At 40.8% G+C, this 19,502-nt stretch overlaps 3 protein-coding genes across 4 annotated transcripts; 1 reads left to right on the forward strand and 2 right to left on the reverse strand.

Annotated features, from left to right (window-relative positions):
• Window positions 1-5,482: 5,482 nt before the first annotated feature.
• LOC103505641 lies at window positions 5,483-6,073 on the reverse strand. Its single transcript, XM_008469997.2, has 2 exons — window positions 6,020-6,073; window positions 5,483-5,755 (listed from the first exon to the last, which is right to left on the reverse strand). Exons 1-2 carry the CDS (start codon window positions 6,056-6,058, stop codon window positions 5,483-5,485), a joined length of 312 nt encoding a protein of 103 aa, XP_008468219.1. The 5' UTR covers window positions 6,059-6,073.
• A 2,659-nt stretch (window positions 6,074-8,732) lies between these two features.
• Window positions 8,733-11,555, forward strand: LOC103505633. Of its 2 annotated transcripts, none has more exons than XM_008469988.2 (3): window positions 8,733-8,990; window positions 9,584-9,862; window positions 11,219-11,555. In XM_008469988.2, exons 1-3 carry the CDS (start codon window positions 8,840-8,842, stop codon window positions 11,464-11,466), a joined length of 678 nt encoding a protein of 225 aa, XP_008468210.1. In that variant the 5' UTR covers window positions 8,733-8,839; the 3' UTR covers window positions 11,467-11,555. The 2 variants fall into 2 exon arrangements, with proteins under 2 accessions (XP_008468210.1, XP_008468209.1); XM_008469987.2 differs by lacking the exon at window positions 11,219-11,555 and adding an exon at window positions 10,379-10,699.
• A 3,244-nt stretch (window positions 11,556-14,799) lies between these two features.
• Window positions 14,800-19,217, reverse strand: LOC103505644. The gene is made up of 6 exons (XM_008469999.2): window positions 19,137-19,217; window positions 18,115-18,647; window positions 17,538-17,846; window positions 16,594-16,759; window positions 16,052-16,337; window positions 14,800-14,977 (listed from the first exon to the last, which is right to left on the reverse strand). Exons 2-6 carry the CDS (start codon window positions 18,403-18,405, stop codon window positions 14,800-14,802), a joined length of 1,230 nt encoding a protein of 409 aa, XP_008468221.1. The 5' UTR covers window positions 18,406-18,647; window positions 19,137-19,217.
• Between the last annotated feature and the right edge of the window lie 285 nt (window positions 19,218-19,502).

Raw genomic sequence — 19,502 nt, forward strand, 5'->3', positions numbered from 1 at the left:
ATCCGTTGCAAATGGCCAATAAATCCACCAAGATCAATCTTATTCTCTCTTGTATTTTTTAACACCAGCGAAATTTATACATAGCCAAACCACACCTGTGAATGGACTCCAAGATTTGATGTTGAGATTCTTCCTTCCACCACTGATGTCTTAGGTATTATGATGACTTCTGATTTTACTATTCCAAGTTTCAAGTTATCTACCTCAAGGGGGAAATACTTTTCAATTAGGAAGAAGAAAGGAACGGAGCAATGGCCTCTGTAGATGTCTTTCTCCTGACTGAAGAATAGAATATGTTGGTAATTTGAATATTGGGTCCACGATACGCTTGAGTCTGTACCACATAGGTTGATGGCGTATCGTTTGGTGCTTGGGTGTCATAGATGGGTGTTTGTCATAGCTTCTTTTAGAGCAGAAAAAGATCGCGACTTCGACGACCTATATTCTTCAGATTTTGATAACCATTCTACTTCTTATTCTTCGCCTTTTCTCGTGTACAGACGGGGTCGGCGTTTTTCGTCAGCCTCTGAATCAGCCTTAAATAGGGTGATTACTTTGGGCTGACATTTGGTTTTCGCTACAAATTTTACGAGTAAATACCCTTCGCTATTTCTTTAGCAAGGGGAATTCAGGCTGGTATACTCCCTGTTTAAAGTTCCCCAGTCAGACTAAGCTGGTCTTGGTCTCTCTCTTAGGTTACAATCTGGCGATAGGTTTGCATCAGCAGTTTAGTTCTTCTCCTCCATTCATTCCGATCTTGAGCTAGTCGCTTCAGCTCCATGTAGTTCTGGCATCTCATATCGGCCTACTCCCTGTTTAACGTACAGTGCACAATGTACATACAAAGGCCATAGATCCGGAAGTTAAGTCAAACGGTAGTCGAGTAGGAATCAATAGCTACTACCTGCTACCTCAGAATGAATAAAATCTATGAATTCATCAACATGATATAATTTATAATTTGCTATTACACTGCGATTTTCAGCACGCACGGCAATTAGAGTGAAATATATTACAGATTATAGCTTCCAAAGATTATGTAAAAATATCTCCACCTGATTATCTGAAGAAAATGGTCTTATTATGAAAATATACAGACAGGTACTTCCACACATAATAGTGACGTGAACATTACAGATGACCTCTTCAGTTCTGACATAATACCTAACAATAGTGCTTACCTATTAGCCTAGGTACCTCAGAGGGAGAACGTTGGACTCGTAATCCAGGAGGCTGGGGTTCGAGTCAAAGTATATTAGCCTAGGTACCTCAGAGGGAGAACGTTGGACTCGTAATCCAGGAGGCTGGGGTTCGAGTCAAAGTACATTAGCCTAGGTACCTCAGAGGGAGAACGTTGGACTCGTAATCCAGGAGGCTGGGGTTCGAGTCAAAGTAGGGAAATGAAATTTAGTAGCGTCATTTCGAGGTGGACATATTTTGTAAAAAAAATTGCTTCAACAAATCAATACCTTTTTGTGGCTTACCCATTTAATATATGCTGTTTGAATGAGACTAGAACCGTTTAGTGCCATTTTGATGAAATTCGGCAAACATGTTTATTACAAAAAGCATTAGGTTTTGGGCCGATTTTTAGCTTGTTCAAGAAACAAAGTTTAAACTCTCTGGTCCCGGCCATGAACAACATTGACTCTGTTGGAACTCAAGAGGTATCCCTCATGTGCGAATTATGTTTGCTTCAACTAATCAATACCTTTTTGTGGCTTACCCATTTAATTTATACTGTTTGAATGAGACTAGAACCGTTTAGTGCCATTTTGATGAAATTCGGCAAACATGTTTAACACAAAAAGCATTAGGTTATGGGCCGATTTTTAGCTTGTTCAAGAGTTAAACTGAAACAAAGTTTAAACTCTCTGGTCCCGGCCATGAACAACATTGACTCTGTTGGAACTCAAGAGGTATCCCTCATGTGCGAATTATGTTATTTTGATGAAATTCGGCAAACATGTTTAACACAAAAAGCATTAGGTTTTGGGCCGATTTTTAGCTTGTTCAAGAGTTAAACTGAAACAAAGTTTAAACTCTAATTCTGGTCCCGGCCATGAACAACATTGACTCTGTTGGAACTCAAGAGGTATCCCTCATGTGCGAATTATGTTTGGTCGCGTACATTAGATTTTTCCTCCCGATGATCACTTTCACTTTACATCATACAGGTCCAGTAGTCTATAAAACACTAGAAGTACGTTATAGATAGCAAGAAGGTAGCCTAATTGATTTTCCTGATTACCTGTCGCTCATAATTCACAACGTGAGGACGTGACAATATGGACGCAATCATGAGATAAGTATGTAGTTGATGTATGTATCTACACTACCTACCGAGAAAACGAATTTTATCTTCGAACTCATAAAAGGCCCTTTAGACGATCAAGCATGCTTGACAAGCTTCGATGCTTGTCAAGCATTTTGATCATGTATGGCGGTGATTGACGTGAGTCGGAGAAGGAGGTACACTTGACGACAAGCTTGGCAGGGTTGGCCGGGGCAGGCGTGGTCTGCTCCTTACCCTCCCTCTCCCTGACACTGCTACATCCCGACAACTGGTTCACTCTCTTGGCTACAAAACTAGACGCGGATTTAGCGCCGACCTTTTCCACATTGGAGGTGGTGAGAGATTTCTGGATGGGAAACTTGTTGAGTTCCCGAATGATGAGGGGTTTATCACATATGGGAGGAAACGCAATCACGAGATAAGTATGTAGGTGATGTATGTACCTACACTACCTACCCTACACGGGAGAAAACGAATTTTATCTTCGAACTCTTAGATAACTCTTTTTCAGGATTAGTAATTTTGTCTGGTTTCTGATTGGGAAATTCTTCCATCATTTATAAACATGTATGAACTTATGAAGTCAGCATAGTTAACTTAAAGAGTAGCACGCTTGCCTTGTAAGCGCTAGGTCGTGGGATTAATTCCCGCCCTGGGTGAAATTTATCCTAAACAGGTAAGATTCCTTCTCCGAAGGGCTTTCTCCTGTCCGGTCCTCCTACTTTCTTCGATTTTGGGAGGATAAGACCTCCGTTGTTACAGTTTCCTCTCTTAAACCTCTTAAAAAACAGAAGAAAAAATGTATGAAAACAATGGAGTAACATAAATCGGATCTTCATTTACGTACTTACCTTGTTATTATTTTCATGTAGGCATTAACAAAATCTGAGCAGAGAATCGAGAATCTGAAATTGGGAAATTCGACAGCAAAGAACAGATTAGTTAATTTAAATAATGAAGCTTCTTTTATTTTTATTAATTCATAGTAGACAATACGAGTATTACTTAAATATCTTTCTGCATAGAACGTTACATTGAGGTCTGTTTGGTCAGATAGGATCACGGAAGTCAAACGCTTTTCGTGTGAAGTGGATCGAAAAAATTAGTTTTTATTTTTTTCAATAACGTAGTAATATAAAATTAGGGTAAAGTACAAAATCTCTCCAATGAAAAGAATCGATTGGGCAATTCCCAAAGCTACACGGCTTTTGTTTTATAAATGAGCTGTCAGAACATAATCTTCTGGGGTATTACTCAAACTTGGCTATAAAATGTGGTGAATTTTTCTAAGAAACTAACTCGATGACGTAATTATTTGAGATATTTTCAATGTTTATAAAACAACCCCCAAGTTTCGTTGCAATCCAAACAAACAGACCTTTGATTTTTTTTTCTCAAAACCAACATAAAAATCAATAAATTAATGATAATGAGGATTGTCTCAAAATGAAAAATGAACAAAAACAAACAAATTTAATATAAAAAAAGGATTTTTTTTTCAAACAAAAAATACGTAAAAAACAATGGATTTCATAATAGGTGATGAAAAAATAAATATTGTAATTCATTATGTATCTATGATGTATGAATCAAATAAATTAAACATTTAGCAATGAGCATTTCTTTTTAATAACTAAACCATAAAGAACAAAAAATAAATTAGGCTCATTATTCTGAACTCTCAAAAAGGACACTTTTTATATGCACCTTTTCTTAAAAAGAAATCAAGGAGGAGAAAAAAATCAAAGCTAAAAGCATTATTATTATTATCTACTTATTAGAAAGAAAACATAACTAGGTATAGTTTGAAAGATTATTATTTGAATGCCTATATTTTATGTTATACAGTATGATATAATATTACCATACATAATGGATATTTTTCTCTAAACCATTTTTCAAAGATCTAAGATCTCTTTGGCGAGCGGCAGAACAAAAACCACATTTTAACATCAAGCGTCATTTTAAACTCAGCAAATTTGCTGATGTTTGTTGTAGAAATTTTTCTTTCTCAAAGAAAAAAGTAGAACATTTCAAAGAGCCACATTCCAAGGTTCATTGTATAGAGAGCGATAAAAGTATTCTATCTAGCTGCCCAAAACAATCACAAAGAGCTTCGCTTAAAAAAATAAAATGGTTCTTAATATTATGTCCAGTTAGCAAGGTAGTTAATATCTATTTAATCAAAAATATATACCTACTCACTTGAATAGCTACTTTTAGTTTAAATTAAGAATGGTTGGAGATAGTTTAATGTAATTGGAAAATAAAATTATCTACCTTAGAAATTAATTAATAAGTATTGAGTATTTTTGAACTTTTAACGCTACCTATTTTAATAGTCAATAAACAGGAAAATATTAAATACTGAGAGACTACAACTAACAGATCTGTTGTATTTTGCAATCATAAGAATGATATTCCAAACTCCTCACTAAAGTAAAATCAAATCGTTGGTTCACCTAATGTAACCAAGGGGTGTCAGCGCAAAGGACCAACTGTCCGTAGTGTTAAAGCGCCTTAAAGGGATAAAAGAAGGGGAAAAAATATTGGTTTACATTGTTTATTAGGCTTGATGTGGTTGGAACAACCTCAATGTGTAAATCTAAAGGATTCACTTATAAGGACTTCAGGGAAAAAGTTTTCTACATGGCTAATGTTTGAACAATGTCCAACCTAGAACAGAAATTATACGTACATACATAGGAAACTTTAACATTTTATTTAATAAAAATGTCGCTCTAACCTCAAGTCCAGTCAATGAATCCCAATACACTAAGTATTCAAAATCCAAGACTGAGGCCGAGTACATCGCTCATCGCAGAAAAAATACTCACATCAATTTCTTGATTTTTTCTGCGAGGGTCGGTACTATGGTTAGTACTCCGTTGAGGACACTTCTATTCATTAGCATGGTTTGCTTATTTTCTCTTGGGTCGGTACTAGGCGAGGGTCGGTGGTCGGTTTTCCGTTGTGGACGCCTACTTAATTGTAAAGAATCTTCGAATCAACTAGGTGCTATCTACTACCTACATTATTGAAAGCTACATACACTATCAATATCAACTAGGTGCTACTCACATTATCGAAAGCGGCCCCGAATGCACATGGGTTGAGGAGCTGAGGTGACGCTATGGGCACGCTGCCTGTCATATCTGCAATGTAAAATAATAACATGCCTACAAGTTAGCGTGTATCTTTGGTATGTTGACTGATAGCTTCATTAATATTAGCTACCGGTTCCTTCACAACAGCTACATCAGAGTTCTCCCCTTCGAGCGTTGTGCTATGCACTTGATTCGAGTTACAATCGTTCTGCTCCCCCTCAGACGGTAGAGGGAGTGAGGTGGGTTTCTGAGCCTGGCTGGGAATGGAATGAAGGTATTGGCTGATGGGCTCGTAGATATTCTGATCTGGAGTGGGGGTAGGTGGGGGGAGATTCTCGTAGGTTTGCTGGGGCTGAAAACAACAACGAGGAACCTTGGGTTAGATTTATCTGTCCAAAAATTGCAAAATTCTTCTAATCGTTCAGAGTTCAGAGGTAAATTTTAATATGTACCTAGAACACAAGTGTCCGTGGGCCAAGCTTCGAAGGCCGAAATTTCGAGGGAAAAAAAGGTCACGTTTCGCAGGACAATGTCATCCCCAACCGAATGTGTTAAACGACCGCCATTTAAAGATTTATGTTAAAAGTGGGATCAGAAGAAACATTAAGTCTCTTACCTCTGGAGCCACATCATCATAGACATTTCCACTCAGCATCTCTGCACTGGACACCAGAGAGGATAAATTTACCTGACAGGCGGACCTGATCAGGCCACCTGTCCGGTCTACCTGATAGTGAGTGGCTGGCCTTAGCCGCATTTCAAGTTGGCTGTACGGTCAGGCCCTAGAGCCAACACCAAAAAAGGCGCATTCAATCAGAGCAAAATATGACTACAGTCCTCGACCCCAAGTTCAGTTACCCATTGAATATTAATATGTACCTAGAACACAAGTGTCCGTGGGCCAAGCTTCGAGAAAAGCTCGGTTCGGCCGCTATTGAAGGCCGAAATTTCGAGGAAAAAAAAAGAGGTCACCTTTCTCAGGACAATGACATCCCCAACCGAATGTGTTACGACCGCCAATTAAAGATTTATGTTAAAAGCGGGATCAGAAGAAACATTAAGTCTCTTACCTCTGGAGCCACATCATCATAGACATTTCCACTCAGCAACTAATCTGGTTGGTCTATTTGGTTTTGCTTTCAAACATGGCGGCCATATCTCGGATGCACATGGGTTGAGGAGCTGAGGTGACGCTATGGGCACGCTGCCTGTCATATCTGCAATGTAAAATAATAACATGCCTACAAGTTAGCTTGGAATAAGAAAAAAGCTTCACAGGTTGTGGTTATGTAGGTACTGGGTTACACTATGCTCGGATCGATCTTTTTTTTCTTTTTTGTTTGTTCTCTCCTTCTCTATCCTTCTCTCTGCATATCTTAATATAGCCTGACCCAGTTACACAACCCCAAAACCGAGGCCATTTATCGGGGCTGATATGCCTCGGGTATTTCAAAGTGGGCCTGAACCAACAACGGGTAAAAAAAAAAAAAAAAAAAAATGTTCTACGTAGGAAAAAATGTCATTTAATGTTTGTCATAGCTTCTTTTAGAGCAGAAAAAGATCGCGACTTCGACGACCTATATTCTTCAGATTTTGATAACCATTCTACTTCTTATTCTTCGCCTTTTCCCGTGTACAGACGGGGTCGGCGTTTTTCGTCAGCCTCTCAATCAGCCCTAAATAGGGTGATTACTTTGGGCTGACATTTGATTTTCGCTACAAATTTTACGAGTAAATACCCTTCGCTATTTCTTTAGCAAGGGGAATTCAGGCTGGTATACTCCCTGTTTAAAGTTCCCCAGTCAGACTAAGCTGGTCTTGGTCTCTCTCTTAGGTTACAATCTGGCGATAGGTTTGCATCAGCAGTTTAGTTCTTCTCCTCCATTCATTCCGATCTTGAGCTAGTCCTGTACCACATAGGTTGATGGCGTATCGTTTGGTGCTTGGGTGTCATAGATGGGCGTTTGTCATAGCTTCTTTTAGAGCAGAAAAAGATCGCGATTTCGACGACCTATATTCTTCAGATTTTGATAACCATTCTACTTCTTATTCTTCGCCTTTTCTCGTGTACAGACGGGGTCGGCGTTTTTCGTCAGCCTCTGAATCAGCCTTAAATAGGGTGATTACTTTGGGCTGACATTTGGTTTTCGCTACAAATTTTACGAGTAAATACCCTTCTCTATTTTTTTTTAGCAAGGGGAATTCAGGCTGGTATACTCCCTGTTTAAAGTTTCCCAGTCAGACTAAGCTGGTCTCTCTCTTAGGTTACAATCTGGCGATAGGTTTGCATCAGCAGTTTAGTTCTTCTCCTCCATTCATTCCGATCTTGAGCTAGTCGCTTCAGCTCCATGTAGTTCTGGCATCTCATATCGGCCTACTCCCTGTTTAACGTACAGTGCACAATGTACATACAAAGGCCATAGATCCGGAAGTTAAGTCAAACGATAGTCGAGTAGGAATCAATAGCTACTACCCTACTACCTGCTACCTCAGAATGAATAAAATCTATAAATTCATCACCAACCTCAGTGGTGCAGTTGTTAACGCGTTGGACTTTGGATCTGGAGGTTGGCGGTTCGAGTCCAAGTAATGTCATAAAATTTACTTCTATCACCCATCTGATGAGGGAGATACTACGATACAGACCACATGCGTGTAACGTAGCGGTTGTTTCATTGCTACCTTGGCGGTGAAACACTTTTTTGTTTTTGGTTCGAAAATTAAAAGTCAACGCTTACCTGTGTCACCATGGTAACTGAATCGCGTCCTAGGTGTATCAGAGGGGAGTAGGGTATAGTTGGGTAAGTTATCACAGCTGTCATCTGTCATGGGGGTGTGCGTACTACTGGCCCCCACTGAGGAATTACTGGAGGTGAGACGATGATACACTTCCGCCTCCACTAGGAACTGAAAACACCAAGGGAGGAACGTGAACATTAGAAATGGCGAAGAAATGAATACTTCTCAGACAGAACCTGCCTCAGAGATAAGGAAGACAGGGTAGAAGAAAGCCAGCCGTTCCGAGAAGCCTCAATATAGGATAAAATCCGTCCCGAGCGGGAATCGAACCCGCGACCTAGCGCTTAACAAGGCAGACGCGCTACCCTCCACGCTAACTAGACTGGATTATGACGAGTGAGGTTTGATAGAGGGAAGACTAACAACGAAGGTCTTATCGTCCCGAAATCGAAGACAGGATAGGAGAAAGCCAGTTGATCCAAGGCGGGAATCGAACCCGCGTCCTACTGCTTACAAGTAGGTACAGCAAGCGCCGTGTAACCCTAGTCTTGCTAAAAACGTAGAAATACCTAGAGTACCAAATAATTCAGCCAGTTCATTATGAGATCGTTCCTTAACATTTTCCTTCGTTTAAAACTTGAACTTTCGGCCTCGAATTTTATGTCGCCTATTCACTTGCTCGCTATTTACTACTGTTATGACAAATTTGCTTCGATTGTCGCTTCACAAGAGTTTACTGTGGAACCCCAGGTTGGTGAAATGGAACAATATGGTGCTTAGATTTAGCCATGACGAACCCACACCGTCCTACCCCAGGAATCCGGGATGGATAAATAGACATGCTATAGGTAAGTTTGTTCTTCCAGGGTTTATAAAGCTTTTTCATGAATGAAATTCCATGACTTTTGGGTCGATTTTCAGATTCCATGACTTTTTCAGGTCGCGTATAAACCCTGTTTCTTAGCAAGTGTTCAAGACGTTGGCACAGGACTACTTTAGGATTTTCAGATTCCACGACTTTTCCAGGTCGCGTATAAACCCTGTTCCTTAGCAAGTGTTCAAGACGTTGGGACAGGACTACTTTAGAGACTGAGGTAGAAAGACACAAATAACAGGCTTTCAGTGACACGAAATTTTTAACTCAGTTCTAAAAGGTTGGAACTACTTTGTCAGCCTAGTTAGCTTGGTGGGTAGCGCGTCTCCTTTGAAAGCGCTAGGCCGATGGTTCAATTCCCGCCCGGGGCGAATGTTATCCTGAACGGATAATGTACGTTCTCGGAACGGCTAGATTTATCCTACCCTGTTTTCCTTCTTTCTTCTTCAATTTCAAGACGATAAGACCCTAGCAGATACAGTTCCCTCTATCAAACCTCTTGAAAAAGGAAAAAAAAAGTACAACAAAAGTCGGTATCGACCCTAACACGTCTCTTCCCGTTCACAGGTAACAGAGAAGTGGTAGGTCACGGTCGGAACGGTATAGCCGCTTACGGTGACAACGTCCTCTGCCCATTCCCCGCTATTCGATACAAAGTGTTCGACTCTGACCTTCTCTTGCTACGAGAGAAAGAGAAGGGTCACTGGAATGCTCTGAGCAAGGAGGAAAAGAAAATGCTGTACCGCGCCAGTTTCCGACAGACGTTTGCTGAGTTCACCCGACACGGGGCGTACCCTGACACGGAATATTTGGGCAGTGTAGGACTGAGCATGGTTGTTATAGCGGGTAAGGCTTCGATTTTTCTCTTTTTGATCCCAAGGGCAAAGTTAAACCTAGACCCTTGACAAATGGAATGTGCCTGAAGGCATGTGATGTGTTCCAATCTACCCGACCCCACTAGACTCACTAGAGGGAACATTTTAGACAAGACTAGTGAGCCTCCACTGATAGAGGGAGCTAATAACAACGGAGGTCTTGTAGTCCCGAAATAGAAGAAAGAAGGATAGGATTGGAGAAAGCCAGTCGATCTGAGAAGAAACTTTATCAATTTAGTACTTCTCCCCCGGGTAAATTTGGGTAGTGATTATGTACAGAGTCTTTGGTGCCTTTTCCCTAATTTCAACTCTTCAATTTCCCTACAAGTCCCTGTTTTCCTCCATAAGTTTAGTTTTTTTTTTTTAAAAAATAATTTAATTATTTCTAGCCCTTCCATTACGTTTTAAAGAATTTACTTTTTCTAGCCTTTCATTACCTTGAAATTACCATTTTCCTTCATCACCAACTTCCTCTCCCACTCCACAGTGTCCCTGTTCTATTACGCCTTTCTCAAGGCATTCTTCCTCCCTCCCCTCCCCGCCACCATGACTCCGGAAGGCTGGGAGAACACGGTCACCAAAATGATTCAACTCCAATGGAATCCCATCACGGGGATGGCGTCCAAATGGGACTATGAAAACGATCGATGGCGCCCCGGATTTAAACCTTGGTTCTTGGACTATTTGCCCAAGAATTCGCCCCTGAGGGAGCTAACTCCTGAGGAGGGGTCTTAGGAAATTCAATTTGGGAGTGTGATAAGTTCTTGGATGTTTTCGGTGGTCAGAAGTAAAAGATTAAATAAATTGATTTCCTTATTCCGACACTTTGGTTAAAGATTTTTTTTTTTTTTTATGGCTCATCCGCTTTTGGGGGTTATATCCCCTGCCTTGCCTTTTGGTCATTGTGTTGTACCCGACCCCACTAGACTCACTAGAGGGAACATTTTAGACAAGACTAGTGAGCCTCCACTGATAGAGGGAGCTAATAACAACGGAGGTCTTGTAGTCCCGAAATAGAAGAAAGAAGGATAGGATTGGAGAAAGCCAGTCGATCTGAGAAGAAACTTTATCAATTTAGTACTTCTCCCCCGGGTAAATTTGGGTAGTGATTATGTACAGAGTCTTTGGTGCCTTTTCCCTAATTTCAACTCTTCAATTTCCCTACAAGTCCCTGTTTTCCTCCATAAGTTTAGTTTTTTTTTTTTAAAAAATAATTTAATTATTTCTAGCCCTTCCATTACGTTTTAAAGAATTTACTTTTTCTAGCCTTTCATTACCTTGAAATTACCATTTTCCTTCATCACCAACTTCCTCTCCCACTCCACAGTGTCCCTGTTCTACTACGCCTTTCTCAAGGCATTCTTCCTCCCTCCCCTCCCCACCACCATGACTCCGGAAGGCTGGGAGAACACGGTCACCAAAATGATTCAACTCCAATGGAATCCCATCACGGGGATGGCGTCCAAATGGGACTATGAAAACGATCGATGGCGCCCCGGATTTAAACCTTGGTTCCTGGACTATTTGCCCAAGAATTCGCCCCTGAGGGAGCTAACTCCTGAGGAGGGGTCTTAGGAAATTCAATTTGGGAGTGTGATAAGTTCTTGGATGTTTTCGGTGGTCAGAAGTAAAAGATTAAATAAATTGATTTTCTCATTCCGACACTTTGGTTAAAGATTTTTTTTTTATGGCTCATCCCCTGCATTGCATTTTGGTCATTGTGTTGTGGATCTGGATCCCTTGGAACATCGACACACAGTAAACGCTCGTGAAGAGAAATCGAAGCAACTTTGTCAGAACAGTAGTAAATAGCTGGTAAGTTAACAAGTGAAAAGACGACAACAAAATTCGAAGTTGAAGAGCAGGGCCATATTCAGGATTTTGTCGAGGGGGTGTGTATGCTCGGAATTTTCGGAGCCTGGCCTACAGTAAAGGAGAAAATTTGAACTCAAGGAAAGGGACGGGCCCCTTCACCCTCTAGATACGGGCCTGTTGAGATTTTCATTTTCATTTTTTTTTTTTTTTTTTAACGGGGGAAAATGTCCAGGAAAGATCTTATAACGAACAATGTCTTCAAGTTCAATTACCTGATCTGGAGATGCACTGTCAATATATCTCAGATCACAGTTATCCGACAATCTCTCTTCTAAACAGGATCTTCGTTTACTAGGAGATGGTGCCTCATCCTTTCCATCCTCTTCCCTCGGGAGTTGTAACTTGGGCTGACACTTGTCTTTCTGGAAAACAAAATTTACAACAAATTACAAATCATCATCATCAAACTACAAAGGCTAGGCCTTGTCGTTGAAGCCATTCTTCTTCTAGGTTTCCTTCTTTACAAATGTATTTTATTTAGACTGCCAGCGTAGGTCTCCTTATCGCTCTATGTGCCAATAGGTATGATAATACGTTCGAATATACGATAAAAATTCCTCTAGATTACACTCAACATAAGACTAAGACCGTTTTCAAAGAATGTCAAAATTAAACTAACTGGAAAAAGCTGACTAAAAGCAAAATAGAGCTGACTGGAAATGATTGACTAAAAACACCGACCCTGGAAATGGTTCACTAAAAAAAACCGATATTTGTGACAAGGAAGGTGTATTAATCGGGGTATGCTTACCAAAATACAAAAAAAAAAAAAAAAAAAAAAAAAAAAAAAAATATAAGGGCTTAATTTTTTAATCCTCCAAAGCGCAGCCTTCCTTCTGAATCTGCAACTTTCCGGGAGCGGAAAAAGTATTGAATTTCCGCCCCGGCCGGGATTCAAACCCAGCTATTTGCTATCGAGGGTCCTCTAACCTCTCTATTACATCAGGAACGGCAAAGAAGATAAATCAATAGTTTCCTTTATTTACAATAGACAGTGTTTCGTTGTGAGATTATCAAAGGTGTAAGACAGCTTCTGAGAAAGCCCTAGAGTCCCTAGACCGAGGTATGTGGAGAAGAAGAATTAGGGAGGAAAATACCGACCCATGTAGAACTAGAAATGTGATAAATTTTAGTCAAAGAAAAAGTAAAGCTTATTCTAAAATTTATTCTAAGACGTTCGTTTTCTAAATAATTATAAGTACAAAGTGTTGGGCCACCCTGTATGTTTTTCAATGTAAGTATTTATTTAATTGTGTTCCGTTAGCTCAGACCTATTTCTGTATGGTAAGTGACAAAAAAGATAAATCAATAGTTTTCTTTATTTACAATAGACAGCGTTTCGTTGTGAGATTATCAAAGGTGTAAGACAGCTTCTGAGAAAGCCCTAGAGTCCCTAGACAGAGAAATGTGGAGAAGAAGAATTAGGGAGGAAAATACCGACCCATGTAGAAATGGGATAAATTTTAGTCAAAGAAGAAGTAAAGCTTATTTTAAAATTTATTCTAAGACGATCGTTTTCTAAATAATTATAGGTACACAAGTGTTGGGCCACCCTGTATGTTTTTCAATGTAAGTATTTATTTAATTGTGTTCCGTTAGCTCAGACCTATTTCTGTATGGTAAGTGTGCAATGGAATGTCTGAATGAAATCATACAAACTCATTACAATAGGACCATCTTCAACAGTAATGTATTTAATCATCTTGAACATGCCTGTTCTACGTGTATACCAAACCTAAAACCAGAAATGCAATGTAAAACGTGTGGTAAGACTATTGCCTGGCAGGCAGTTAATTTAGTAATTAATTCAGTAAATTTTAATCAAAAAGTAACATCCTCAGTCATGACAGTTAACTATAACTGTACCTCAAGGTATTATTGAGACAGTAGATACCTATAATAGGTAGAATAATAAACAGATCACATCTGCCAGTCAGCCCTAACTAGTATCTGCTTGCTAGCTGATCAGGGTTAAAACGGCTAAGGGCAAAAAAAAATAATAATTTAATATCAAGATATAGCTTTCTCTAAAAGCTGAAATACATAGTTCTTTCTCCTGTATCTTTTGCGAACAAATAATGACTAATGACCTAATTAATAAGTCTAGTCAGTAAATGTTTGGAAATTCCGGGTTCGGCCTACATCTGAACACAATGATACAATGATTTACATAGTCTCAAGTTCAATTGTTTACAACAGGCATAGTCGGGTTACGAAAGTTTCAAAACAATAACACTCTCTGGCTAGGTAGTACGTTTCAGGCAAAACCTAGAAAACGACAAAAAATAGAAAGGAAATATAGGGGTGAAAAATATTCCTACAGAATATTACAAGGATTTTTATTAGACAAGAGGCGCCTACACCTATTGACTACCCTCAAGGATGACTCATTTTATTCTAATTATTAACAGGGGGAGCCCGTCTCAGAGGAGAGGACGACTTGTTTTCCTTGTTGTTGTTGGTTAAAGCGTTGCAAGGAGGTACATCCTGCCAATCAAAGATTATGCTTAAATAAGTAAAAAATTAAATAGAAATTAGAAAATAAACATTGAAAAAGTCAGCCTGGTTAGCTTGGCGCCTGGGTTTCGATTCCCATTCAACTTTATCCTAAAAGGATAAGGTTCGTTAAACTTGGTTTTCCAGCCTAGTTAGCTTGGATGGGAGAGCGCCTGCCTTGTAACCGCTAGGTTGCGCTCAGAAACGAACTTTATCCTAAACAAATAAGATTTGTTTTTAGAACCACTGGCTTTCTCCAATCCTGTCCTCCTTCTCTCTTCGATTTCGGGACGAAAAAACCTCCGACCTCCGTTGTTACAGTCCCCTATCAAAGAAAAAAAGGGAAAAATAAATAAATAGAACAAAAAAAGTTCCATACAATTACCTGTATGAACGTATTGGATACGGTAGGCGTGTACAAAATACTGACGGTCGTCTTAGTGGGGGATTTGAGTGTGTCTTCCAGACTGACAATGGAACCAGTGGAGGTCGGGGTAGTGGATTGAGGGTGTTTGACTTTCTGTTTGAGTCGGGATATCATTTCCTCGTCCTTCTGATCATCCTCGGACTTGAAGAGGTCGGGGTAGTGGATTGAGGGTGTTTGACTTTCTGTTTGAGTCGGGATATCATTTCCTCGTCCTTCTGATCATCCTCGGACTTGAGAGCGTCCACTTTGTATTTCTGACGCAAGTAGTTGCGGCGTTCTTCCTTGTACCTGCGAAATAAAGATAATTTTTGATAATTTTGGTGTCGAGTAGATTGGGACAGATCAAATTCCTTCAGGCACACTACATTTGTCAAGGGTTTAGGTTTTCCTTCCCATTTGGATCAATTTATTTTGAGGAAAGGATTTACTAATAAAAATTTGTAATGAAACAATAAGTTGAAAAATGATAATGAACTTCATTTCTCCAAGCTAAGGCCTAACTTTTAGGATGAACTATTGACAGAGCCTGCTTTGTATTTCAAACATAAAAAGAAGAAAATCTGTTTCCCCTTACACCTAAGACTGTTTCCCCTTACACCTAAGCCCCTAAGTGGGCTTTCTATCCCATTCCACTTACCTCTCTATTCGCTCCCTTCGGTCCGCCTCCTCGAGATGGTTATTATTCTCCTCCCCCTCCATCACATGCCTTCAGGCACACTCGATTTGTCAAGGGTCTAGGTTTTCCTTGCCATTTGGATCAATTTATTTTGAGGAAACGATTTACTAATAAAAATTTGTAATGAAACAATAAGTTGAAAAATGATAATGAACTTCATTTCTCCAAGCTAAGGCGCTAAGGCCTAACTTTTAGGATGAACTATTGACAGAGCCTGCTTTGTATTTCAAACATAAAAAGAAGATAATCTGTTTCCCCTTACACCTAAGACGGTTTCCCCTTACACCTAAGCCCCTGAGTGGGCTTTCTATCCCATTCCACTTACCTCTCTATTCGCTCCCTTCGGTCCGCCTCCTCGAGATGGTTATTATTCTCCTCCCCCTCCGGGACAAATCAAATTCCTTCAGGCACACTCTATTTGCCAAGGGTCTAGGTTTCCTTGCCATTTGGATCAATTTATTTTGAGGAAAGATTTACTAATAAAAATTTGTAATGAAACAATAAGTTGAAAAACGATAATGAAATTCATTTCTCCAAGCTAAGGCCTAACTTTTAGGGTGAACTATTGACAGAGCCTGCTTTGTATTTCAAACATAAAAAGAAGATAATCTGTTTCCCCTTACACCTAAGACTGTTTCCCCTTACACCTAAGCCTCTGAGTGGGCTTTCTATCCCATTCCACTTACCTCTCTATTCGTTCCCTTCGGTCCGCCTCCTCGAGATGGTTATTATTCTCCTCCCCCTCCTTCAAATCAGGGGAGGTAATGACCCGCTGTAAATCCCCCAGGGTGCCATCACTAGGGAACGTGCCTGAATCCAGGGAAGTCGTCAGGCCCGGATTCTGTTTGGAGCGGTTAGACCGAGCCCTGAGACACGGGGGTAGGGAGGGTTTAGTATCCCCGGGGCCAGGGGTGGACTTGCGCCATTCAAACTGGGAGGTGATGTCTGATATGGTGGGGGTGGTGGAGTTACCTGAGAGGGGCATAGGGGAATAATTCGTGTTAGTATTAGAAATAGGACCCTATTAATTTAAATAGGAAAATACTAGGAAGAAGAACTTTTCTCGCCCATCTGATGAAAGACATACTACGACACAGACCACACGAGTCTAATGTAGCAGTTGTTTCATTGCTATGAAATAAAAACGGAGATGAAACACTCATCTTTTTTTTATTCAATTCTTCTCGCTTCGATTTTGGGATGATAAGACCTGAAATTAAGTACTCACCTAAGGTACTGAAATTGGCGCCCAATTCCTGGCGCATCTTCTTGTCGCGTACCAAATCCCGTCCTATTTCAGACTCGAACTTCCTCCGGTTTTCATCTAAGCTTAGAATGAGAAGCCGCGTGGGAGACAACGGATCCTCCTGACTAGAAATATTCGTACTGTTAGTCTGGAAACAAAAAATAAACCAAACATTATGCATTATTTCCACAACCTCCGTGGGTATCCAGTGCACGGCCACAACGACGACCATGGACATGGACCATTGACTCTCGCCGAGTACATCGCTCATCGCAGAAAAAATACTCAGCTCAATTTCTTGATTTTTTCTGCGAGAGTCGGTACTATGGTCAGTGCTCCGTTGAGGACACTTCTATTCATTAGCATGGTTTGTTTATTTTCTCTTAGGTCTGTACTAGGCGAGGGTCGGTGGTGGTTCTCCGTTGTGGACGCCTACTTAATTGTAGGGGTAACAGCCCCAAAGTAATCTTCGAATCAACTAGGTGCTATCTACTACCTACATTATTGAAAGCTACATACACTATCAATATCAACTAGGTGCTACTCACATTAGAAATAAACCAAACATGATTCATTATTTCTACAACCTCCGTGGGTATCCAGTGCACGGCCACAACGGCGACCATAGACCATGGACATCGCTCATCGCAGAAAAAATACTCAGCTCAATTTCTTGATTTTTTCTGCGAGGGTCGGTACTACTATGGTCAGTGCTCCGTTGAGGACACTTCTATTCATTAGCATGGTTTGTTTATTTTGTCTTGGGTGTGTACTAGGCGAGGGTCGGTGGTGGTTCTCCGTTGTGGACGCCTACTTAGTTGTAGGGGTAACAGCCCCAAAAGAATCTTCGAATCAACTAGGTGCTATCTACTACCTACATTATTGAGAGCTACATACACTATCAATATCAACTAGGTGCTACTCACATTATCGAAAGCGGCCGTGTTAATATTGGCCGGGACTTTGCGTGTATCTTTGGTATGTTGACTGATAGCTTCATTAATATTAGCTACCGGTTCCTTCACAACAGCTACATCAGAGTTCTCCCCTTCGAGCGTTGTGCTATGCACTTGATTCGAGTTACAATCGTTCTGCTCCCCCTCAGACGGTAGAGGGAGTGAGGTGGGTTTCTGAGCCTGGCTGGGAATGGAATGAAGGTATTGGCTGATGGGCTCGTAGATATTCTGATCTGGAGTGGGGGTAGGTGGGGGGAGATTCTCGTAGGTTTGCTGAGGCTGAAAATAACAACGAGGAACCTTGGGTTAGATTTATCTGTCCAGAAATTGCAAAATTCTTCTAATCGTTCAGAGTTCAGATTTTAATATGTACTTGTACCTAGAACACAAGTGTCCGTGGGGCCAAGCTTCGAAGGCCGAAATTTCGAGGGGAAAAAAAGAGGTCACGTTTCGCAGGAAAATGTCATCCCCAACCGAATGTGTTAAACGACCACCATTTAAAGATTTATGTTAAAAGCGGGATCAGAAGAAACATTAAGTCTCTTACCTCTGGAGCCACATCATCATAGACATTTCCACTCAGCATCTCTGCACTGGACACCAGGGCCTGGTACGTATATCCACCACTGTTATTAGAAGATGAATCCGAGTGTTCCGTCACGCCGACAGAGGGCGCCACGTCATCGTACAAATGATCCACGGCTACGGGTTCGTAATGATTCGGCTCTACTCGGGCGTTTTCGTAGAAGTCCGCCTGGGACTTCGCGTCTCGAGACTCCGCGAGAAGCTTGGGTTCTTCGCGGAACTTCGTCTCACTTCGCGTAACCTCGGCTGTCATCGTGCTCGCTGACGAAGTAAGAGACGCGTGACTCTCCGAGTTGGTCAAATTCTCGTACTGTATGCTTCGTGTGCTTAGACTGCTCAGTAGGGATTTATCCGATGCAGCATTGGCAAGGGAGGAGGTTTGGTCGAATATGCTAAGGTTGGAGGTGAGGGGGGAGGGGGCAGGATGGGAGGGGGAGCGAGGGTGACCTTGGTAGCTGTGGCGGTCCTGAGGGATAACCTCCTCGTAGGTGTTGGCTGGAACAAAGCGAGGACACAGCTGTCAGTTCAAAGTAAAACACAGACAAAAGACAAAAGTTCCCTTTATAATCCTTTTTAACACCGGTTGAACCAAAACAGCTGTTTCCTACTTTTAGGTAATTATATTTTGACCCAGCACCTACTCCAATGTTTCCCTTTTTAACACCGGTTGAACCAAAACAGCTGTTTCCTACTTTTAGGTAATTATATTTTGACCCAGCACCTACTCGTAAATGGGAAGTGAATGTTTCCCTTTATAATCCTTTTTAACACCGGTTGAACCAAAACAGCTGTTTCCTACTTTTAGGTAATTATATTTTGACCCAGCACCTACTCGTAAATGGGAAGTACTGTGTTTTTTATCACCCATCTGATGAGGGAGATACTACGATACAGACCACATGCTTTTAACGTAGCGGTTGTTTGATTGCTACCATGGCGGTGAAACACTTTTTTCTGGTTCGAAAATTAAAAGTCAATGCTTACCTGTGTCACCATGGTAACTGAATCGCGTCCTAGGTGTATCAGAGGGGAGTAGGGTATAGTTGGGTAAGTTATCACAGCTGTCATGTGGTTAAATTCTCAAATTAATGAGGATAAAATTCCATACCTCGGCTGGGATCGAACCCACGCCCTCCTGTTTACCAGGCAAACGTATTGACCACTACACCACCGATGTAAGTGGTCAATATTAACTATGTAGCAGTAGACCACGTAGTCCAGTAATCTTATTTGATAAATAGAATTATATATTTTTATTCTACCAGCCGTTCCGAGAAGCCTTATCAATATAGGATAAAATCCGTCCCGAGCGGGAATCGAACCCACGACCAAGGCAGACGCGCTACCCTC

The sequence above is a fragment of the Diaphorina citri genome, unplaced genomic scaffold, assembly GCF_000475195.1.
Source record: "Diaphorina citri unplaced genomic scaffold, Diaci psyllid genome assembly version 1.1 scaffold187, whole genome shotgun sequence".
Classification (NCBI taxonomy): Eukaryota; Metazoa; Arthropoda; class Insecta; order Hemiptera; family Psyllidae; genus Diaphorina; species Diaphorina citri.